Source organism: Hevea brasiliensis, chromosome 13 (assembly GCF_030052815.1).
Source record: "Hevea brasiliensis isolate MT/VB/25A 57/8 chromosome 13, ASM3005281v1, whole genome shotgun sequence".
Lineage (NCBI taxonomy): Eukaryota > Viridiplantae > Streptophyta > Magnoliopsida > Malpighiales > Euphorbiaceae > Hevea > Hevea brasiliensis.
The window spans coordinates 13,447,844-13,469,265 of record NC_079505.1 but is presented as its reverse complement, the minus strand read 5'-3'; the positions used below and the strand labels follow the sequence as shown (position 1 = coordinate 13,469,265).

Genomic DNA, 21,422 nt, shown 5'->3' with positions numbered 1-21,422 from the left:
AACTTTTTATTGATGAAATTTTAGGTCATTTGGATCAGTATAGAGAGAGTTATGACCAAATGAACATGTACTGTTCATTTGCCAATTTTCTGGGTTGGCAGTTTTAGTGACTAAAATTGTGCTAACAATTTAAATTGGTTAAAGGCAAAACTGGGTTAAGTGGTCTTCATGAAAAGTGTATCCCTATGTCTAAAATTTCCATTGATGAAATTTTAGGTCATTTGGACCAGTATAGAGAGAGTTATGACTCATTTGGTCATTTTCTGGGTTGGCAGTTTTAGTTACTAAACTTGTGCTAACAATTTAAATTGGTTAAAGGCAAAACTGGGTTAAGTGGTCTTCAGGAAAAGTGTAGCCCTATGTCTAAACTTTCCTTTGATGAAATTTTAGGTCATTTGGACAAGTATAGAGAGAGTTATGACCAAATGAACACGTACTGTTTACTTGGTCATTTTCTAGGTTGGCAGTGTTTGGTCATCCAGGTTTGGGCAGAGAATTGGTCATGATTTTGATAGAATTTGGGCAGGGTTTCTTCTTGAAAAATGAAGGTTTGGATGTCCCAAAACACCTCCAATTGCCCTCATACCAATTGGAGTCACACATTGTCAGTTAGGGTTCAACAAACACACTGGACTCATTGAGTCCCAACCTGCAGAAATTTGACACTCCCAAAATTTAATCTCCACCTTCTCCAAACTCCAAATAAACATACATGTCACTTCTATTATCATCAATCTCAACACAATTAGGTCAAATTCAAAAATATCACAAAATCCTCAATTTTAAGTGCACAACCCTAATTTCAAACATCGAATGCATATATATAACCATAAAATCAATTCCCACATATCATACCTTGTTAATTAACTTCCCTAACTAAACTAAAACCAACAAAATCCATCATTTTCATGGTTCCTCTAGGGCTTCCAAATTCAAGAATTTCTTTCCCAAATTTTTCTTTTTAATTTCATGTAAATCTTCACTTAGTTTAGCATGATTTTCATGCTTAAAGAAGAGATTAAGAGTTTTGAGCACTAACCTTTTTTTGTAACTTGTTAAACTTCACTTTTCTTGCTTCTTTTTGGTATCTATAGCTTCCTTAGGGTGTGGGGAGTATTTTTAATGAAGAGTGTTATGGGTTTTGGTGAGTGAAAGCTTGGGAAATCAAGCTTGGAGCTTGAATATCAATGGAGGACTTGAGGGGCAAGGTGGGCAGCACAAGGGAGAGGGAGAGATAGAAGAAGTGGAGGAAGAAGAGGAAGGTGGTTGGGGTTTGTCTTATGTGGCTTATATATTTATATTTTTTTATTGTACTTAATTTTGTTTTAAATTTTCATAAGCTTATTTTTTTTTCTTTAAATGCCATAAGTCTTTTTATTTTCCTTTCTTTTCTTTTCTTTCCTTTTCTTTTCTTTCTCTTCCCATTTTCCAAATTCAAATTCATAAAATTAATTTATGTTAATTATTCTATTTCCAAATTTTAATTTGACATTTAAGTCAAAATTCACCTCTAGAGGTAAAATGACCAAAATGCCTTTCATGGTGCTCATTGGGTTATTTTTATTATTTTATACCAATTTATAAATTCTCTAAACTTTAATTTATTTTTCTCTAAATTTTTCCTATATTTTATTAATATTTATTTCTTCAATTTATGCCTCCTCACTATAGTTTACGTGTAGTTCCAGACATTTTGACTGTCCGAACAGACATTAGTCGTCAGAACAGTAAAATGTACGGACTACCTACAGCGAGGACATTACAATTCTTCCCCTCTAATAATAATTTCGTCCTCGAAATTTACCTAATGTGAAGAGCTGAGGGAACTGCTGCCTCATCGTCTCCTCGCTCTCCCACGTCGCTTCTTCTATGTTGTGGTGTCTCCATAAGACTTTCACTAGTGGGATCCTCTTGTGTCTTCTCGCTCTCCCACGTCGCTTCTTCTATGTTGTGGTGTCTCCATAAGACTTTCACTAGTGGGATCCTCTTGTGTCTGAGTTCTTTCACTTCCCGTGCCAAGATTCTGACGGGTTCTTCTTCATATGTCAAATCAGGTTGCACAATTATCTCCTCTGCTGAAATGACATGTGAAGGATCTGATCTGTATCTCCTGAGCATCGACACATGGAATACACTGTGGATCTTATCCAACTCAGGTGGTCAAACTAGCCTGTAGGCTGCTGGACCCACACGCTCAATAACATCGTATGGACCAATAAACCTAGGGCTCAACTTACCCTTCTTACCAAATCTTAGCACTTTCTTCCAAGGTGATACCTTAAGAAACACCTTATCGCCAACCTCATACTCTATATCCTTTCTGCTCAGGTCGGCATATGACTTCTGTCTGTTCGAGGCGACTTCGGATAATATCATCATTATTAACCGATAGATAAGTTTTAGCCTATATTAAGTAGGGGTTATTATTACTCAAACTCACTAATTTTGTAAATTATTTCAATGAATTCAGCTAATTTTATTTTTTTTAATTTAATTTTAATTTAAATATCAATAAAGTCAGATATTATAAGTTTTTAATTTAACTTGAGTTAATTTTCACTCACAATCACTTAAATTTAGGTATTTTTTAAAGTAGTCACTCAACTTTCAATTACTTTCTTAAAACTCAAAATTTTCGTAATTTTGTTAATCATTTTAATATTTTTTAATATATTTTGAACTTTATTTTAAAATTTTAAAATTTAAATTTCTACTATTAAATTTGGGTATACTTGGTGGAATACTATTTATTTATAATTTGAAATAATAAATTGAAATAATTATGTTTTCTATATTATTATTATTATTATTATTATTTAAGAATATTGAATTTTAAATTAATAAAAGATATTTTTGGGTTTAATGTTAATTTATTAATGATATAATAAAGATTATATAATTAAAAATTATTAATAAAATAATAAATCTAAAAAGAATCGATGGAACCCATGGGTCTATATACGGCATTGCATTTATTATTGGTCCCTATATTGCTGCAATTGTCATTGAGCATGAATATCGTGCTATCTTTGCCTCGTAATTAATTAGTACGAGATATCTAATTTTAGGTAGCTTCCCAACTAATACAATTAATTGATCAAAGAGGAAACAATATTTTTAGACATTCATCTTCATGGAAGACTGTTCACAGTATAAATCTTTGATTAAAAGGGTTCAAATTGTCTAATAAAAATTTAAAGTCTTTAATTTTTATCAATATATATATATTAAATAATTTTATTTTTATAGTTATAGAACGATTCTATAAAAAAAAAAATTAACAATTGCAAAATTACCATTATCACTCAATTAATTTTTTTAATTAGTATCTAAATAAATGATCATTCAATAACTTAAGGTTGATATATAAAATCTTCCTTTTAATTCAATACTGTAATTTAACATAACGTGTTATCCACCTAATATGAAAGGGAACTGCTCATTTTTATTCTATAATTAAAATTTTATTAATAAATTAAAAAAAGGATAGAAGAGTTATTTAGAATTTTAAAGTTATACTAAATAATTATAAAAGTTCTTGTTACACTCATTTCATATAGGTATTTTAGGGTAGTTTTGCATTCATTTTGCCCTTATATTTTAGTATATTTCATGTTTTTAGCTTTATTTTAGCTTATTTGTTAAATTTAAATACTTTATATTTGATTTTTGTAATTTTGTTGTTTTTGATAGGATTTTGTGGCAAATCGAAGATCAATGAGTGCATTAGGAAGTGATTTGAAGAAATTTGGAATTCTTTAAGCATGGAGGAAAGTTGAAGAAATCAAGTTTTGAAAGAGCAAGTTAGCCGAAATTTGCTTAAGACTTTGCTTATGATGTTGCTTAGGGTATGTCATATAAGCTTAACCTTAAGCCTGTTCAAGCTGAAAGTCAAGCACGGCTCAAATCCTACATATTCAAGCTTTTACTCCACAACCTGCCGAGAATTGCTTAAGATCCTGCTTTGGGTAAAGCGGCAGTGCTTAAGGTGCAGCACAGGTCAAGCTGGAAGTCATGCATGAGCAGAAAAACCCATTTTATTCAAGTCTGCTGAGATTTGCTGAGGGTCTATTTAACCTTAAGCAGACAGTGTGACCAGAGGTTGAAATTTGCTAAGAAGCTGCTTAGGGTTAAGCTGTACCCTAAGCAGATTGCCCAGAACGTGAATAATGCTGCTGACTTGGATAATTTTACACCTCATTTCCTATCCACTCTTTGGCTCTTATTTACTTTTAGGGTAACTTTTTGGGACCATATAAATTCATCATTTCCTAGTTTTTGCCAAAAAAAGAGGAAAAGGAAGAAAGAAACAAAAAGGAAAGAAAATATAATAGAGAGAGGAAGAGACGCCACTTTCTGGGGAGGAGCTTCTGCAACCATTTTTGGAGCTCCAGAAACCAGAGTTTTGGGTTCTTCTAACTGGGTTTTTCTATTTTAATCCTCTTATCATGTTTTTCTTTACTTTTCCATCAATCTTTCTTGTAAATACCATCATGAGTGAGTAAACTCTTTAGATTTCAGAGTTGGGAAATATGTTTTAGATTAATTTGTGTATTTGGACTGGGTATTTCCTTATTTTATATAAATATGAGTTTTGATTCCTTCCTTATGTGCTTGATTTACTTGCCTAATGTTGGTACCCATTGGGTATTGTGTTGATCTTTGATTGAAAGACTGAAAGGTGAAAGTCATTGATAGATAATCAAGGACTAGAACTTAAAATCACCTAGATTTAGAAATAAACTAGGATTTTAAGAGGAATTAATAATCGGTTACAAAACTTAATGGATTTTAGAGTAATCAAATAACATACGAAAGTAGGTTTGGTTATTTTAGAATACACTTTGGTTTGCTTGAAAAAGAAATCAAAGGAATTTGGAATTAATCACCTTTAAACTCTATTTTTCCCTAAAAATTGGAATGTCCAAGACAAGTCCCAATTAATTTATGCATAAACCCCCAACTCTGGAATCACTTTTAACATAATTAGATTTTCATTTAAATTACCCATTATTAATTTAGTTTAATTGCAAACTAGATTTAGAATTTATTTGCTTGCTCTTCACATATTCTAATTAGATTAATCAATTTACTTCGCTCATTTACATTTACCATTCATTCATTAATCATTAGCCCAAATAATTGCTTCATTCATAGTTTGGTACTCAAACGGCAAATCCTCGTGGGAACGATACTTCATTCATCACTTTATTACTTGAGACGACCCGTATACTTGCGGATTCGCCCCATCAAGTTTTTGGCGCCGTTGCTGGAGATTTGATTTTTGTTTGATATTGAACAATTGTTTGTTTGGTTAATTTGGGCATTTTATTTTATTTTCTTTTTACCATTTTACTCTGAGAATTTGTTTATTTTGTTTTTCAGGTACTTTATTTTATGAGAAGAACAAAAAGTGAAGAAATCAATTTATTCTTTGATTCAAAAATAGAAAAGACAGCAAAAGCTTTAAGAGCAAAATCTAAAAGGAGAAAAGCTGAAACTAAAGCTCAACAACAACAAGAATGAGCACAAGAGCAAGAGCAATTATAAGAAGAAATGCCCAACAACAATAACAACCGCTCTGTAAAGGATCATGCCTATCCTAACATTGGGGATTTCATGCCAAGTATCATAAGACCAAGAGTAGAAGCTAATAATTTTGAACTGAAGCCTGCACTCTGTTAGATGGTACAACAATCACAATTTGGAGGAAATCCAAGTGAAAGTCCACATATGCATCTAGCACACTTTCTTGAGATCAGTGATATATTGAAGATAAATAGAGTTTCTGATGATGTAATTCGACTCAGATTATTTCTTTTTTCTTTGAAGGACCGAGCTAGAGAGTGGTTACATTCTTTGCCACCGGGTTCTATCACAACATGGGATGAACTTTCTTAAGCATTTTTAGCTCAATATTTTCCACTAAGCAAGACAGCTAAGCTAAGAAATGAGCTGACTTCTTTCAAACCTAGAGATGATGAGAGCTTGTATGAAGCATGGGAAAGGTACAAGGATTTGCAAAGGAGATGTCCACATCATGGGATTCCTAAGTAGATGCTTGTTCAACACTTTTACAATGGAGTTTCACCAGCTATTAGAAGTACAATTGATGCATCTTCTGGAGGTGATCTTATGGAGAAATTTGAAGATGAAGCTTTTTCTGCTCCTGATAAAATTGCTTATAACAACTACCAATGGAGTTGTGAGAGGAATGAGATCAATAAACCAGCTGGTATGTTTGAGCTTGATGCCATGAATATGATTAATGCTAAGTTTGATGCTTTGACAAGGAAAATGGACAAGCTAAGCATGAAAGTAGAATCTTCAGCTGGAGGTTCTAGTAATTCAGCAGAAGTTGGAGCTGCAAATGTTAATTGTGCAGCTGATTTTTCTACACTTAATCAAGATTTTTCATGTGAGCAAGTGGATTATGTGGGGAACTACAATCAAAGACCAGGTGGTAACCCATTTTCTACAACTTATGATATAGCATGGAGAAACCACCCCAATTTCTCTTAGGGAGGTAGACAAGGACAACATCAAAATTTTCAGCAACCTTCTGGGTATCAACAACATCAGAATTTTCAGCAGAATAGAGGTCCTCCTCCTGGAATTCCTAAACCTCAAAATGCACCTGCTCCACCTCTACCACAACAAGCACAACCAGACAAGACAGCTAGATTAGAAGCTATGATTGAGACTCTACTTGTGAGCCATCAAAGTCAACAAGATATGATTTCTCAATTAGCATCTAAAGTAGATCAAATGGCAACACACAACAAGATGTTAGGGAATCAAATAGCTCAACAGGCTAGCTCTTCAAATAGTAAAGCTTTTGGGAAGCTTCCTAGCCAACCTGAGAATCCAAGGGAGCAGTGCAATGCTGTTACTTTAAGAAGTGGAAAGGTAATGGGGGAAGAACACGAAATTGAAGTAAAGTTGAAAGAAAAGAAAAATGAGTGTGAGAGTGAATCCACTTCAACTAAAGCTAAAGCTAGTAAGGAAGCAAATGAAGAGAAAGAAGATAAAAAGAAAATAAAAGAGAAATATGTGCCTCCTGCACCGTACAAGCCACCATTGCCCTTTCCTCAGAAGTTTCAGAAAGCACAATTAGATAAGCAGTTTGGGAAATTCCTTGAAGTTTTAAAGAAGTTGTATGTCAACATTCCATTCACCGATGTCATTTCTCAAATGCCTTCTTATGCTAAGTTTTTGAGGGAGATTTTATCAAACAAAAGAAGGTTGGAAGATTATGAAACTGTTGCACTTACTGAGGAGTGCAGTGCTATATTGCAGAACAAGCTCCCACCTAAGCTGAAAGATCCTAGAAGTTTTTCCATACCATGTCACATTGGAGAAACAAGTATTGAGAGAGCATTATGTGACTTGGGGGCTAGTGTTAGCTTGATGCCACTTTCCATATGTGAGAAGTTAAAGGTTGGAGATCTAAAGCCCACAACTATTTCTTTGCAGTTAGCTGACAGATCTATAAAGTATCCAGTTGGGATTTTAGAGAATGTACCATTAAAAGTTGGGAAGTTTTTCATTCCAGTGGATTTTATTGTACTAGAGATGGAGGAGGATGTAAGAACGCCCATCATACTTGGAAGGCCATTTTTAGCCACTGCAGGAGCTAATATAGATGTAAAGAATGGGAAATTGAAGTTAACAGTGGGGGAGGAGGAAATAGAGTTTAATTTATTCCAACATTCCAAGGAACCAGCTGTGATGAATTCTTGTTATAGGGTAGATGTTATAGAGCATGATGCTGAAACTGAAGTTACTAAACTAGAGGAAAATCAAGCTATTCCAATGCAATGCAATCAGCATAAAGTGCGAAAGAAAAAGTCAGCTTCACCATCTCATTTGATTAACAATGAAGCTTCAAAAGTTAAGCTCAAGCCTCCATCAAAATCACTCAAAAGAGGAGATTCATCTAAAATTTGTAAGAATAATCTTCAAGATATAGTTGGGATTCTGAACAAAGCAACAGGTATTTTCACATATAATGGGAAAAAGTTGAAGTATAAATTCATTTCAGCACCTGTTGTGAAGGGAGGTAATATTTTCCAATTCCAACCACCATGAGCTTTAAAAAGAAGGTCAAGCTTAAGACCTTAAACAAGCGCTCCTTGGGAGGCAACCCAAGCGTATCCTTTTATAGTTTATTAATCTTCTATTTCAGTTCATTTTCAGCTTTTACCCTCATTAAACTCAAAAGTGACATTTGTTTATCTTTTGTAGGTCATTCATGAAGATTGGGCAAATTAACACATGTAGCAAAAAGAAAGAATTAAAAGGAAGCAAGTATAAAGCAAAATTCTGCACTTTATCCAGTCCAGTGAACAGTAACACCTTTAAACTTGTGCTAAATTGCTAATATTGCAATCTACTTGATAGCACATGTTTAATTTTATGTCTTATGTAAATTTTGTGAAATGTAACTTAAATGAGGATCAATTTTGATATTTAGGACTGATGTTAGCTTTATTAAAGTGCAAAAATAGTGTTTGTTAATTTTTACCTTTTAGTGTATATATAGTTTTTGTAGTCTGTTAAAATTTGTATGTTTTTGTTTGAATTGTTGCTAGTTTTTGTAGTCTGCTAATTTTTGTTACTGTTTATGCTACTGTTCATACTGCTTAAAAAGTCAATTTCTATGTCTTTTCTGCAATTTTTGAATATCTGAAACTTGTCTCAAATGCTGCTGAAAATGTGCTTTGGGTATAAGATTGGAAATCAAACCATTTCGTTGGGTTTGCAGAAAGGTAATTACAATCCATGCTTAATTTAAGTTGTTTACCTTTCAAATCCCTTCATGGTTATGTTATATTTGATGAGTTCTAAGAGATAATGAGCTTAAATTCCTCAATTTTATGGTGTTTGTGTGTATTTGGTATTTGCTGAGGGTCATGATAGCATTCTATATCATTTGGACTGTTTTTGGTAAGTAAAACCACAAATTTTTTCAAAATATGCCAAAACTTGCTGATGATGTTGCCTACTAAGCTGTACCCAATGCAAATTCTGCTGAACCCTATGCAAATTCTGCTTAACCCCAAGCATAACCCAAATTACCAGATGTCTGCCCTACATTTTAAAAAGCCCAAAATTTCTGCCATTTTTTTTTTATATGAAGCCCTCACCCAAACTCCCGATAAACCAAAGCTTCATTCTGTCGACCCCCTCCCTCCACCATTTTTTCTGGCATTTCTAGAGAAGCTGAAGAGTTTATTTCTTTTCATTAAATGGTGAGAACCAAGATGTGGTCCACCCACAAACCCAAACCTAGAAAATCTAAATGCTCTGTCAAATTGAAAATGGCTACTCCATCTTCTTTTTTCTGCGAACCCTAACCCCAGTCCCAGTCCACCACTACCTCAATTGCCACCACCGCAAACACCACGACTACCCCAAAACCAAACACCAACCCTCATTCCGCCGACCCCCCTCTCGCTACAAAATGAGCCACAAAATGAAACACCCATTTTTGAAACTCAGTTCCAAGAACCAATGTCTGAACCTGCGCCAACTCAAACCAAATCTAAATGTAAAACTAAAATGGCTGCGGGTAGACCCAAGAAAGCCACTGTCGGAAAAAGAAAAAGAACCCCCTCTGTTCCTTTGGACTTAAACTCTCTACTTCAACTTCCCTCTGAGCCAGTCAGCAAAAGAACTAGGTCCTCATCTCAAATTTCATCACTAGCAGTTCAAACCCCTGTACCACAGTCACCCTTAAACTCTCTCTAGCCTGCCACTGCTCCAGTAGCACCTGTGTCATCTGCCAATGATATAGAGGAGGTACTTTCTCCATTACCTTGGGCTTTTAAAGACATGGATATGAAAAATGCTTATGAGAGTTTAGCTTCTAAGCCTATTTTGGCAAACAAATATATGGATGAGCAGATTTTAAAAGAGTTAGGCATTTATGACTCTGTATTTGCCTACTTAGATGCTGTCAACTGGACTAAGTTTGCTAGGATTAGGGAACCAGTGTACAAGGATTTGACCTTGGAATTTTTGAGTTCCTTAAGGCTGAATTTCAAACCAACAGTACCTGAGCATAAGGATGTGATCTATTTTCGATGTGTTGGCATTGATAGGGAGTTAGACATGGATTCTATGAATGAAATTTTTGGTTTTCAGGGTTCGGGCTAAAAAAGTATTGAGTGGCAACAAACCATTTATGACCCTGTACAGTTCTGGAAAGAAATTGCACCTTATGGGGGTTATTACAGACAGAGGACAGCAAAAGCCTCTAGGATAGTCGATCATGTGTTGAAATACCTCCATAGATTTATCTCTTACACTGTTTTAGGAAGGGAACACAGTAACAGCATTGTGGGTGCTGGAGATTTATTTTTCTTGTGGTGCATGAAGGAGAGAAAACAAGTTAGCACAGCCCATTTCCTAGCTACTCATTGGCACCAAACTATCACACAGCATACCAAAGGTAGCATAGTCTTTGGAGGGTATATAACTACCATAGCCAATTCATTTAGCTTTGATGCTAGTCTATATAAGCTACTGCCAATGTCTGGTGAATCATATATAGACAGCACAATGTTGCTACATATGGATCTTTGTGAGAAAGTAGGACATACCTATGCTTTGTTACAGCAGCATCTGAAGCCAGTGGTACTGCAAAACCAACTACCTTTGCACCAGCAGAACCCCAAACAACCAATGCCCCGCAGTTTTCAGCAGATATTTTGTCCCTCTTAAGATCCTTGGAATCCAAAGTAGCCAGCTTCACTGTCCAACCATCCGTTCCCTCACCTGACACCATAGATATCCTTGCAACCTTGAAGAGCTTAGAAGTTAAAATTGATACCTTGGGTCAGCAGCAGGTCAACCAAAAGAAGAAGCTAGAAAAGAAACTTAAAAAGAGATTTTCATCTCTTAAAAAGAAGCAGAAGCAGCAACAACTTCAAATGTTGGAGCTCTACAACAAATTGGCCCAATCTTATAACAATTTATATCATTGGGGCCAATACATGCTCCAGGAAATGAAAGAACTCATAGAAAATTTGGAAATCGTCAAGCTTTGATTACAATGAACCCACCTGCAAACTGAGTGCACCCTAATGCAGCAACAAAGCCTTGACAGCAGAGCTTGAACAGTAGCAGTAGTTTAGTACTAGTTTTAGTTCTTCAATTCAGTTTTAGTTTCTGTTTTAGGTTTATTTTGTAATCTGTTTATTTTAATCTTCAAACTTTAGTAATAGTTGTAATACTTTGGTAATTAGTTTTTATGATTATATTTGCATTCATTTCCTTTAGTTTAGTTTATTTTATTTTATCTTCTAATATGGATATAGTTATTCTATGAATGCTCTTTGGTTTAATTCTTGATTTAACTGTTAGATTTTATTTCATTACACTTTTTCATCTTCTTGCACATTATTTTTGTACTTTATCTTTTATTCAGTCCTAATTTTGTTGATATTGATGAGTTGCACAATTTCCTTTGAGCTGCATATGTTTAACATCATTTTGAGGTAACAGCTTACCCTTTTACTATTTATGCTTATGGTATTTTGCCAATGCTTATGCCAATGCTTATGCTTTTGCTTACCCTACGCAACAGGTTAAGCAATATCTTAAGCAGTGTAAATTCATACATTTGGGATACTTTTTCACCTTTTTCTCTCTAAAGTTTCATTGTTAATATCATTTTGAGCCAATTTTGGAATTCTTGAGCTTATATTGATTTAATCCCCAATTGTATATATTTCATTAATTGATTAGTTCACACAATTTTGCTCATCTTTGCATTCATTTTAGACATTGAGGACAATGTTTCATTTGAGTTTGGGGGTGAGGGCAAAATTTTTAAAATTTTCTTTAAAATTTTCATTTATTAAAATTTTCATTCATTCATTTATTGCATTTCATTCATCCATATATAGATAATCTATACACTTATATATATATCACACACATGTCTATACTCATACACATACATTTGCATATAGTTTTCATATAGATAACACTTAATTTTAATTTGATTTATGCATTCATTTTAGTATCATGCATATCATAAAAATAAATTTTTACCTTGTCCTTATAGGATTGAGAATTACTTTGAAGAGCAATTAAGCTTACTTTTAGAAGGGTTTGATGGATTGAAAGTTCTGGATAGATGCAAAGTTATTAGATTCTTGCTGTAGTTTATATCTTCTTAGCCAAGGGCCACCCAATCAATTACATTGACTTTGAGTGCTTAGAGAAAACTCTAGGGTGAGAAGTAGCTAATTGATGTCTCACAAATCCTAGAACAATCTTTCTAAACCTTTCAAGGCGAAATCATAGCATGCACTTGAAAAAGAAATGATCTAGGCATTCTTTGAATTTTAAACCATTATTTTAGCCTTAGCCAACCATACTTAAAAATTTCCCTTTGGAATCAATTTGAGCCTATATTTATCCCTCCTATTTCTTTGGAACCCACATTAATGCCTAGCCATAAACCCAAACACTTACCTACCTTCCATGAGAATAGTTCTTTGAGTGATAGATACACTAAAATAATAATAATAATAATAATAATAATAATAATAATAATAATAATAATAATAATAATAATAATAATAATAATAATAATTAGTTGGGAGAAGTGACTAGCAAATTTAATTATGATATGTAAAGTAATTCACCACCCAAGTACACAAAGAAATGAGTTTGGGGGTGAATTGAAAGGGACAATTATAATTCAAAGTCAATGTTATTTATGTAGTCCCTCTAAAAGCTTCAAAATTATATGCTAGCTATAATGGCCCGGCCCACTAGTGATATTGTCCGCTCTGGGCCGAAGCCCTCACGGTTTTAAAACGCGTCACTAGGAGTTACGAACCATCAACTTATAAACCCAGCATCTCTCCCGTGTTTTGTTGATGTGGGATTTGCCTAGGGTGTTACAATGTGTTTTGTCGATGTGGGATTTGCCTAGGGTGTTATAATCCACCCCCCTTATGGGACTCAGCGTCCTCGCTGAGGTTTACCCCACCATCGCTCAAGGTTGCACGCGGAGCGGCTCTGATATCACAAATGTAATGGAGTGATATTGTCCTGCTGTCAAGCCTCCGCTTTTAAAAAACGGTCAATAGGGGGTAGAAACTGTCAACTTATAAACCCCCATCATCTCTCCGTGTTTGTCGATGTGGGATTTGCCTAGGGTGTTACAATCCACCCCCCTTATGGGACTCAGCGTCCTCGCTGAGGTTTGCCCCACCATCGCTCAAGGTTGCACGCGGAGCGGCTCTGATACCACAAATGTAATGGCCTGGCCCACTAGTGATATTGTCCGCTCTGGGCTGAAGCCCTCACGGTTTTAAAACCTGTCAATGGGGGTTACGAATTGTCAACTTATGAACCCAGCATCTCACCCGTGTTTTGTCGATGTGGGATTTGCCTAGGGTGTTACACTAGCATTGGTGAATAGTTGTAAAGATCCTTCCCCCATTTGATTCAAAAAAGAAAATTGTGTCTTGATATTTTAACAATTTGATTATTCTCATATTTTGTTACCTTTATCCTTTCCTTGTTAGCCACATTATCACCCCCTTGGCCCCATTACAACCCTTGAAAGTTTTTTTGATCTTTTGATGGTGTTTTGCTACATTAGTGGAGATTGGAATAGGAGAATTGCCTATGGGATTGGGATATCATTAATCCATTCATTTACTTCCATCATTATTTGAGACACTTTAGTTTATGGATTACCCTATAGTCTATTTAGGCATGATTATTCTTTGTGATTAATTGGTTTGGGTTTGATGATATGGATAATTGACCCAAAGGCTAAGCGGTGATAACTTTAGTGAGGATTAAACTCTTTGTATCTTGAAAGTGGGTATATGGTTTGTTGGTGGCTAAAGGTAAACTTGAGAGTTTGGATAAGTAATTTTCATAAATTTAAGGTAAGGTACCCCAAATTGCGTTAATTGTTTTTAATTTGCTTGAGGACAAGCAAAGGTTTGAGTTTGGGGGAATTTGTTACACTCATTTCATATAGGCATTTTAGGGTAGTTTTGCATCCATTTTGCCCTTATATTTTATTATATTTTATGTTTTTAGCTTTATTTTAGCTTATTTGTTAAATTTAAATACTTTATATTTGATTTTTGTAATTTTGTTGTTTTTGATAGGATTTTGTGGCAAATCGAAGATCAATGAGTGCATTAGGAAGTGATTTGAAGAAATTTGGAATTCTTTAAGCATGAAGGAAAGTTGAAGAAATCAAGTTTTGAAAGAACAAGTTAGCCGAAATTTACTTAAGACTTTGCTTATGATGTTGCTTAGGGTATGTCATATAAGCTTAACCTTAAGCCTGTTCAAGCTGAAAGTCAAGTACGGCTTAAATCCTACATATTCAAGCTTTTACTCCACAACCTGCCAAGAATTGCTTAAGATCCTGCTTAGGGTAAAGCGGCAGTGCTTAAGGTGCAGCACAGGTCAAGCTGGAAGTCATGCATGAGCAGAAAAACTCATTTTATTCGATCACGAGATTTCGAGGGTCCGCTTAACCTTAAGCGCATGCGACTGAGGCTGAAATTTGCTAAGAAGCTGCTTAGGGTTAAGCCGTACCCTAAGCAGACTGCCCAGAACGTGAATAATGCTGCTGACTTGGATAATTTTACACCTCATTTCCTATCCACTCTTTGGCTCTTATTTACTTTTAGGGTAACTTTTTGGGACCATATAAATTCATCATTTCCTAGTTTTTGCCAAAAAAAGAGGAAAAGGAAGGGAGAAACAAAAAGGAAAGAAAATATAATAGAGAGAGGAGGAGACGCCACTTTCTGGGGAGGAGCTTCTGCAACCATTTTTGGAGCTCCAGAAACCAGAGTTTTGGGTTCTTCTACCTGGGTTTTTCTATTTTAATCCTCTTATCATGTTTTTCTTTACTTTTCCATCAATCTTTCTTGTAAATACCATCATGAGTGAGTAAACTCTTTAGATTTCAGAGTTGGGAAATATGTTTTAGATTAATTTGTGTATTTGGACTGGGTATTTCCTTATTTTGCATAAATATGAGTTTTGATTCCTTCCTTGTGTACTTGATTTACTTGCCTAATGTTGGTACCCATTGGGTGTTGTGTTAATCTTTGATTGAAAGACCGAAAGGTGAAAGTCATTGATAGATAATCAAGAATTGGAACTTAAAATCACCTCGATTTAGAAATAAACTAGGATTTTAAGAGGAATTAATGATTGGTTACAAAACTTAATGGGTTTTAGAGTAATCAAATAACATACGAAAGTAGGTTTGGTTATTTTAGAATACACTTTGGTTTGCTTGAAAAAGAAATCAAAGGAATTTAGAATTAATCACCTTCAAACTCTATTTTTCCCTAAAAATTGGAATGCCCAAGACAAGTCCCAATTAATTTATGCATAAACCCCCAACTCTGGAATCACTTTTAACATAATTAAATTTTCATTTAAATTACCCATTATTAATTTAGTTTAATTGCAAACTACATTTAGAATTTATTTGCTTGCTCTTCACATATTCTAATTAGATTAATCAATTTACTTCGCTCATTTACATTTACCATTCATTCATTAATCATTAGCCCAAATAATTGCTTCATTCATAGTTTGGTACTCAAACGGCAAATCCTCGTGGGAACGATACTTGATTCATCAGTTCTTAAAGTATTTTAGGGTCTAATAAAATTCTTTAATATTTAAAAAGATTAATAAGTCCTTTAAAATTTAAAAATTAGATTAAATAAGTTCTTTTACTATTTTATGAATAAATAAGCTTTATTATTATTTGGTGGAAATCTGCTATATTATGGAGCAAATTGATAAGTTACTATTTACAAAATAGTTTTAAAAACTTATTTAAAAAAGTTTCTTGAACTTATAAAGAAATTTCTTTAATTATTTGATAAAAAATAACTTATTAATCTATTTTAGGATGTAGTAAATAATTATTAAGATATTAAAAATTAAATATACAAAAATATTGATGAGAACCTATAGTTAGAAGATTTTCATGAATATCCTTAATTGAATTTGTATTAAAGGTAAATTTTTAAAAAATTTATTTAATTTTTTTTTTAAATTTAAAAGACTTATTTAAACTTTATAACATTTTAAAAGTTTACATAACTATTACCGTATTCTTTACGAATTAAAATAGACTTTTTACGTAAAAAAATATATACAATATGTGTTTTTCTTTTAATTAATTTGCTTTTTAATCTAAATTTTCAGATTTCAATTCTCATTATTTTAATTTTGATTTATAAATTGAGATTAAATTTTGGCCTCCTTTTATATTTAATCCTGCGTCCACTCTGATGTCAACCTAACAAAAAATTATCCTAAACTTTCTGTAAGTAAGCGACAAAAGCCTTAAAGATTAGTAGTGCTCAATATTAAAAATTCCAAATCACCATATAAATCTCTCCTGGTTGCATGGTTGACCTTCAAAATAAATAAATAAAAAATTCTATAAATTAAATATAAAATTATGAAAATGAAACAATTAACTAAAATAAAGATTAAAATTATGTAAAATACTAAATAAAATGGGATAAACTAAAATATCATGATTTAGAAATATTGTTTGAATTTAATTTTTATTTTAAAGAAACTAAAAATTAATATCACTACATCATAATGTAATAATTATTATTGAAATTATTAAGACTTTAGCATATAAAAAATATATATTTACACTTTATTAAATGTTATTTAATTATCAAATATAATCAAATAATATCTTATTTCAATAAAAACTATATAAATAAATAAATAATAATTAAGACGAATATAATTATCAAAATAAGACACAAGTCGTTATAACTTAATAAAAATTTTCACCAAATTTTGCTTCGATCTATACTAAATATCAAAGTTAATAAAAAGCCTATAAATAAAATTATCAATTTTAATTATGGAATAGAATGAAAAGGAATAAAAAATATAAAATAGTATTAAATAATGGATAAAAAAGAAAATTGAGCCTTGGATTTTCAATCTTGATATCTTAAGCTTTTATATATATATATATATATATATATATATATATATATATATATATATATATATATATATATATATATAAAGTAATTATGATTTGTTATTTTGATGAATTAAAATATTTATTTAATAAGAGTTTGAATTATGAAACGTGCTAAGTTAAAATTATAAAAAAAAAATTAAATTAAACATCATAAAAAAAATTAGATTAAACTAAGAGTATAGCACTAATTATTATTTCTATTGTTAAATTTTTAATAGCAATAATAATTATTATTAATTCTTTTAATAATAGTAATAATAATAAATAATTATTTATTAACAATTATTTATGTTGCTATTGAATATTAACTTTATAGTAATAAAATTAATATCATTACAAAATTTTTTGTTAGTAATTCTAACATCTCATGTAGTGAGATCTTGATTTAGAGGGCAAGGAGAAATTCTCTATGATTTTATGGGATTTATTGAATAAAAGAAAAGAGAAATTTTTTGAAAAGGAAAAGATCGATAATAATTTTAAATAAATGTTTAAAATTTTTTAGAGAAATATTTAATAGATATGTGTTTTTAATCTTTTACACTCAGATAAAAAAATAATATTAAAATTATTGACGTGACATTGATATCAGTGCAATGTCAGCCACCTCAGTAACATGTCAGCAAATAAAAAATATATTAAATAATAATAAAGAAAACAAACAGTTATTCACTCTCATAAGTTGGAGAAATTAACAGAGGGGACATGAAAAAAAGGTTTGCAGGGAATGCAGATATTTCTCTTCTATTTTTTCACAATTTTATTAATTATAAAAAAATTCTATTATCATATATTAATGTCAAATATATACATGAATATTAAATTTTAGACATTCAAAAATAATAACACTCATGGTATTCTTAGTTTACGTTAATTGAGATTTTTTTATTGTCATTTCTATATTAATTTAGTGTATTTAAAATTATTATTTAAAAATATTTTTTAATAAAATTAAATTTTACTTTATATATATATACACACACAGAGCAATAATTCATTGTGATTGATATATATTATTGACAGGACACAATTTTTTTTTATTAAAATGCAAACTTAAATCCCAAAATAGTCATCACTTGATCTATAAATATCTATAGCTTGGCTTAGGCTATTTCAAAGCGAAGCAACATAGCAGAGTTGCTTATCCAAAAACAAAAAAGATACTCAACATAGCTTGAATGAACATGTTCGGGTCTACACTGATAATAGCAGCATTTCTCTCCATTGTTTTTATTCTTCTTCTTCTTCTATGGCTTTCGAGGTGGAATAGAAGAAGTAGCTATGTAATCATCGATTGGCCTGTTTTCGGGATGATTCCTGCTCTTCTTTGGAACTTGTCTCATATCCATGATTTTTTCACTTTTATTCTTCAACAAAATAAAGGCACTTTTTTGCTCAAAGGACCTTGGTTCTTTGGCACGGATTTTTTGTTGATTAGCGATCCCATGAACGTCCATTATGTTCTGAGCAAGAACTTCCCCAACTATCCCAAGGGCCCTGAGTTCAGACAGATTTTTGAACCTCTGGGAGATGGAATTTTCAATTCTGATTCTGATAGCTGGAGTATTCAGAGGAGAATATTTCACTCTTTATTAGTCAAGAACAAGAGGTTCGATTTGGCTGTAGAGATCACTTTGAGGCAAAAGATCTTAAATGGCTTATTTCCACTTCTGGAAAATGTTTCACAAGTAGACATGCAAGATGTGTTTCAGCGATTCACGTTTGATAATATCTGCCGGTTGGTTTTAGGCTTTGACCCAAATTCCCTTTCTATTGAATTCCCTGAAATTGCTTATCAGAAAGCTTTTGATGATATAGAGGAGATCATCATTTACCGGCATGCATTGCCTGCAAGCATTTGGAAGTTGCAAAGATGGCTTCAGATTGGGAATGAGAAGAAGTTCAAGAAATCTTGGAAGATTTTTGATGATTTTTTGGAGCAATGTATTATAAGAAAGCGAGAGCAAGTAGGCCAAAGCTGCAAAGATCAAATGGAAGGAGAGGGTTTCGACTTGTTAACATACTTTCTGGCAGAAGATAATGATTTTGCAAAAGTAGCAGCAGAAAGTGGCATTCTGATTAAATCAAACAAGTTTCTAAGAGACATGGCATTTAATCTCTTGACAGCTGGGAGAGACACCATAGGTGCTGGTCTTGTCTGGCTCTTCTGGCTTGTCGGAACTCACCCATTTGTAGAGCAAAAGATTTTGGAAGAGATCAAAGCAAATTTAGGTGCAAAAACAAGTGAAAAATGGAGGGTTTTCAGTATTCAAGAGGGAAGGAAACTAGTTTATCTCCATGCAGTTATATGTGAAGTTTTGAGGCTGTATCCACCAATACCTTTCAACCACAAAGTGTCAATTGAAGAAGACATTTTTCCAAGCGGGCATAATGTGCCTAGAAATATGAGGATTCTATTATCCTTCTACTCAATGGGCAGGATGGAAGAAATATGGGGTAAAGATTGCTTGGAATTCAAACCAGAGAGGTGGATTTCAGAGGGAGGAAGAATCAAACATGTGCCCTCTTACAAGTTCGTAGCATTCAATGCAGGACCCAGGAGTTGCATAGGTAAGGAGTTGGCATTCCTACAAATGAAAGCGATTGCTGCTTCTGTTATATGGAATTATTCTCTTCAAGTGGTTGAAAACCATCCTGTCAGTCCAAGTGTTTCTATATTACTTTATATGAAAAAGGGTTTGAAGGTTAGGGTTTTCAAAAGATTTGCTCCTTGAAGAGGTTAATCTACCTCATGGAAACCACTTATGTAATCTATATATCTTATCTCTAAAATAAGTTCATCTAAATTAAGTATTCTATTAGATATTTTTTTATTTGTCTATTTTACCCTTATCTTATTATTACTATTATTTTATATTTAATTTTTTAGTTTATCAATACTTAATATAAAATGTTAAATAAAATTAATATATATCTGTTTTTGTGAATTGTAATTGCAAAAAAATCTTAAATTAGAATTAATAAGTACAAATTATTAAAAATGCAATCATACAACTAAGTGATTATCCATAATTTTAATTCATCTTATTTCTATATATATATATATATATATATATATATATATATATATATATATATATATATATATATATATAATTGAATTATGGTATAAAATCATAACGTCAAACTGAGTTATGATAAGGAATTAAATAGTACTAATAAAAAAATAAAATAAAAAATAATTAATTAACATAATAATAACATGTAAAAAGCCACAACCACAAATATATAATCGTGAATGAATACCAAGTAGAATTACTATTGAAAAAATAATTTTATGAAATTTTAATAAAAAATATAAATTTAAAAACATTATAAACTATAATCATCATATCTTGAAAATTATAATAAAAAAGTAAGTGGAAATAGTGAACAAGAGCTTTTACAAATATTTATATTCTTAAAATTTAAGATTTTTTTTATATATTTTTAATATTTTTCCTAAATTTAGATGCTATATTTTTATTATTTATTTTATTAATAATTTTAAAAATTAAAAATATCCATACAATGCACAGGTAAGTATCTAATTGGAATAAAAGTTGCATTTTGTAGGTTATCATTTATTAATTGTTTTTTTTTCTTTTTTCTTTTTTACAAATTCATCCAGCATTGAGCTTCAATGTTTATATTGAATGATCAATTAGTCAACGAGATTAGTTATGATTTATATTTAAAATTGGTCTAATAAAAGAGTGAGGAGGGGAGAAATGGAGGGTAAGTCCCTATCTTTTTTATTGGATTGGGTGTGTGTGTAATTAGCCAAGTTATTACTGAAATAATTTATATTCTATGAGTTATTTATGTTAAACAACTTAATTGTTGGGAGTGTAAGCATCAAAACTGGATTAGCTAAAGCAATTCTCTTAAAATAATGAAATATTGCCTGCCTTAAAATAATGTATAAAGAATGATTCTCCATGTATTTTGCAAGAATTATAGAGAATTTGTCTTGTATTAGCAGGTGAGATTTCATAATTTTAAAAATTATTTTTGAATACCACTAAATTAAAGTTAATTGATAAAAATTCTTTTTATTAATTCATTTGACATCTTTGCTTTTTTATCTATCTCTTCATTTTTAATAAATTTAAATTATTTGACTCGCCTAGCATAATCTAGCGATTGAAAGCATATTATTCACTTGATACAAGTCTTCACTCTCTCAATTAGACTAGCCAGTTTTTAAATTGAAAATGGATCAGTAAGTCCTGGAATTTTACCATATCCATAATCGAGAATTTATTGGTCGAAGAAATCAAACCTAGTCCAAGAATTGAAGAAAATTTGTTAAAAGGGATTTGCTTGTACGTCCATAAACTACAGAAATCTGCTAAAAGGATCAAAACTTATC

The 21,422-nt window shown here is 31.9% G+C and overlaps 2 protein-coding genes and 1 non-coding gene across 3 annotated transcripts; 2 read left to right on the top strand and 1 right to left on the bottom strand.

Moving 5' to 3' along the window:
• Positions 1 to 5,940: 5,940 nt before the first annotated feature.
• On the bottom strand, positions 5,941 to 6,047 carry LOC131172408 (small nucleolar RNA R71). The gene has a single exon (XR_009142886.1). It is a non-coding gene; the product is annotated as a small nucleolar RNA R71 (small nucleolar RNA).
• An 865-nt stretch (positions 6,048 to 6,912) lies between these two features.
• LOC110642161 (uncharacterized) lies at positions 6,913 to 8,091 on the top strand. Its single transcript, XM_021794111.2, has one exon. The coding sequence runs from the start codon at positions 6,913 to 6,915 to the stop codon at positions 8,089 to 8,091; it is 1,179 nt and encodes a 392-aa protein (XP_021649803.2).
• Positions 8,092 to 18,080: 9,989 nt separating this feature from the next.
• Positions 18,081 to 19,855, top strand: LOC110648754 (alkane hydroxylase MAH1-like). Its single transcript, XM_021803092.2, has one exon. The coding sequence runs from the start codon at positions 18,226 to 18,228 to the stop codon at positions 19,780 to 19,782; it is 1,557 nt and encodes a 518-aa protein (XP_021658784.2). The 5' UTR covers positions 18,081 to 18,225; the 3' UTR covers positions 19,783 to 19,855.
• Positions 19,856 to 21,422: the final 1,567 nt, after the last annotated feature.

Coding starts and splice junctions, on each gene's coding strand:
- LOC110642161 (XM_021794111.2), top strand. CDS start 6,913: ATGGGGGAAGAACACGAAATTGAAGTAAAGTTGAAAGAAAAGAAAAAT.
- LOC110648754 (XM_021803092.2), top strand. CDS start 18,226: ATGAACATGTTCGGGTCTACACTGATAATAGCAGCATTTCTCTCCATT.